Raw genomic sequence first — 2403 nt, 5'->3', positions numbered from 1 at the left:
TTAATGAGCTTATACCTAACATGTGTAATGGGAAATCTATGAAGTAAGTAAATGATTATAAAAATCACCTTTGCACTTTAGGTAATCCGCGATCTCTTCCTGAACTTTTAGATAAGTCTTAAACCAGATAAGGTTGGTGAAGTTAAGTGGTTCTTGATCCTCTCCTTCGAAACACTTTTTAGTGAATAGAAAAGTGCATTCACAGGTCTTTCGGGCCAAATCAATGTCGCATTTTTAAAAAAAAACAGTAAAAAATTGAATATTATGAAGAAAATTGATAATAATTCAACATGTCAAAGGATATCATTATTTTTAACTTTCAGTGTATTATAGCCGACTAAGGTATAATAATAATTTTATTACAAATCGGAGAAATTCACTCTAACAACCTAGTTTCCCAATATTTAATTATAAAAAACTTTTTAAAGGATTTTATTAGTAATATTTAATTTACTTTTTTGATTCCAATAAATAGCTTAACAACAATTAATCATAACAATTAAACAAAAAGACTTGGAGGATTAAGTCATTATTTATTCTTCAGAGATCTCCTCAGGATCTTCAACAACTGGAGCAGCTTCAGTAACAGTCTTGTAGCCGTAGGTTCTTTTAAGATAAGCAGGTTGTATGCAGCAGGACGATAAGGAGCAGGATTATAGGAAGGTCTGTATATAGGAGTATAAGATGAGGCTTTAGGAGGAGCATAGGTAGTTGTTGTGGTGGTTGGAGCAAGAGTGGTAGTTGTGGCATATGTAACTGGAGCAGGAGCGGGTCTGTAGACAGAAACAGGTCTGTAGACTGGAGGTCTATACGGAGCTGGGATAGGCTCGTAGGGAGCGGATTTGTAGGCAGGAGCAGGATTGTAAGCAGGGGCTTGCTTGTAAGGAGCAGGGGCAGGTTTGTAAGGAGCAGGCGCAGGTTTGTAAGGAGCAGGAGCAGGCGTGTATGAAGCAGCAGGGTATGTTGGCTCTCCTTCGTACTTTACATCAGCGAGGTATCCGTTGCTGTCAGCAGAGTAGGAAACTATTTGGACACGACCATCGGGAAGATTGACTCTATATTCTCCATCAGTGTTGTAGTTATCACGGTTTTCTTCTTGACTGAAAATAGGTCCATATTCCTGATCATTGACTCCGTATCTGTAGTTGTAGACTGGAGCAGTGTCTGGGTACACTTCAGCTGGAGCATAAGGAGCTGGGCTTGTGGCAGATACACAAGCAAAACAAAGAGAAACAATCAAATTCTGAAAATCAAAATGGAGTATATTAAATAACAGTAGTGTACGAGTATTTTGGCTTAGGGTAAGTAAAACAATTATTTAAAACGTACCTTGACAAGAGCCATTATTTATTTTTGTGTTTATTCAATGAGATGAACAATCAAAAACTGATGTTAACTAAGTTCAAATCTAGAGCTTATATAGGAAAAACTACTGTTCCGGTCTTCTTTACGCATCCTACAACTAATACATATATGTAAATACACATACAACATTACCTATACCTATTTGACGCAAAAAAGAAATAATAATAATAATAACCCTGTGTGAAAGAGAAAAATACGGGTCCCCACCCATTATTGAATAGATTTACCTCTGCATTCATAAAAATGATATACAGATGAAGAAACGTTTCTTTGTATTTTTTATAAATTATCTATCGGAAGGTTTATCCTTTTATTAGCCTTGAAATACTTTTGATTCACATGTAATTTCAAAGTTAATATAAAACATTACATATTTTATAGACTATGAAGAAGGAGGAGACTAAAATAATTCATTGTACTTTCTTAATTGATTTATTGTTACATTGATAAAATGCATAGTATTTTATACACAATTACATTGGGCACACTTTTGTACTTTAAACCTCCTGTATAACTATGAATAAAAAACAATAAGATGTACCATGAGTATTCGAAATTTAACCATTTTATTGGAGATGTTTTAGATTTAAGAATTCATATTTAATATATTTTATACATCGTATGCAAATTAGGTACGTCATTACCTTTATTGTATCATGCAACCATTCAAACGTAAAGAAACAGGGGGAAAGGGCGAAAATTAGTTGGTAGTTAGCCAATTCTTCCCAACTATAGAATTATTATTTAATAATTATTAAAAAGTTGGTCATAGCTTAACAATGATAATCACCAACCAATCACCTTTTAGAACACAGAAATGAATCACAAATATTGACAGCAAACAACCAAATATACTTTATTTTTGTATAAGTCAGCTAACTCCGTATAGGACGTCCCCAGACATTTCCATTTCTTTCTATTCGATCCCTGATATAGCAATATGAACAAATATTTTTCTAGAAAAATGCTAATCCGTGCTAACTTGAGATTCAATTTTGACTGTTCGTCGTTACTTTTTTGCATATTATAACCTTTCTT

General features: G+C 33.7%; 1 protein-coding gene across 1 annotated transcript; it reads right to left on the bottom strand.

The window, feature by feature from the left end:
* Positions 1-416: 416 nt before the first annotated feature.
* On the bottom strand, positions 417-1425 carry LOC139906163 (uncharacterized). The gene is made up of 2 exons (XM_071890515.1): positions 1330-1425; positions 417-1243 (listed from the first exon to the last, which is right to left on the bottom strand). Exons 1-2 carry the CDS (start codon positions 1342-1344, stop codon positions 530-532), a joined length of 729 nt encoding a protein of 242 aa, XP_071746616.1. The 5' UTR covers positions 1345-1425; the 3' UTR covers positions 417-529.
* Positions 1426-2403: the final 978 nt, after the last annotated feature.

Source organism: Lepeophtheirus salmonis, chromosome 8 (assembly GCF_016086655.4).
Source record: "Lepeophtheirus salmonis chromosome 8, UVic_Lsal_1.4, whole genome shotgun sequence".
Classification (NCBI taxonomy): domain Eukaryota; kingdom Metazoa; phylum Arthropoda; class Copepoda; order Siphonostomatoida; family Caligidae; genus Lepeophtheirus; species Lepeophtheirus salmonis.
The sequence above is the reverse complement of the archived record's forward strand: the minus strand, read 5'-3'. Positions and strand labels throughout refer to the sequence as shown.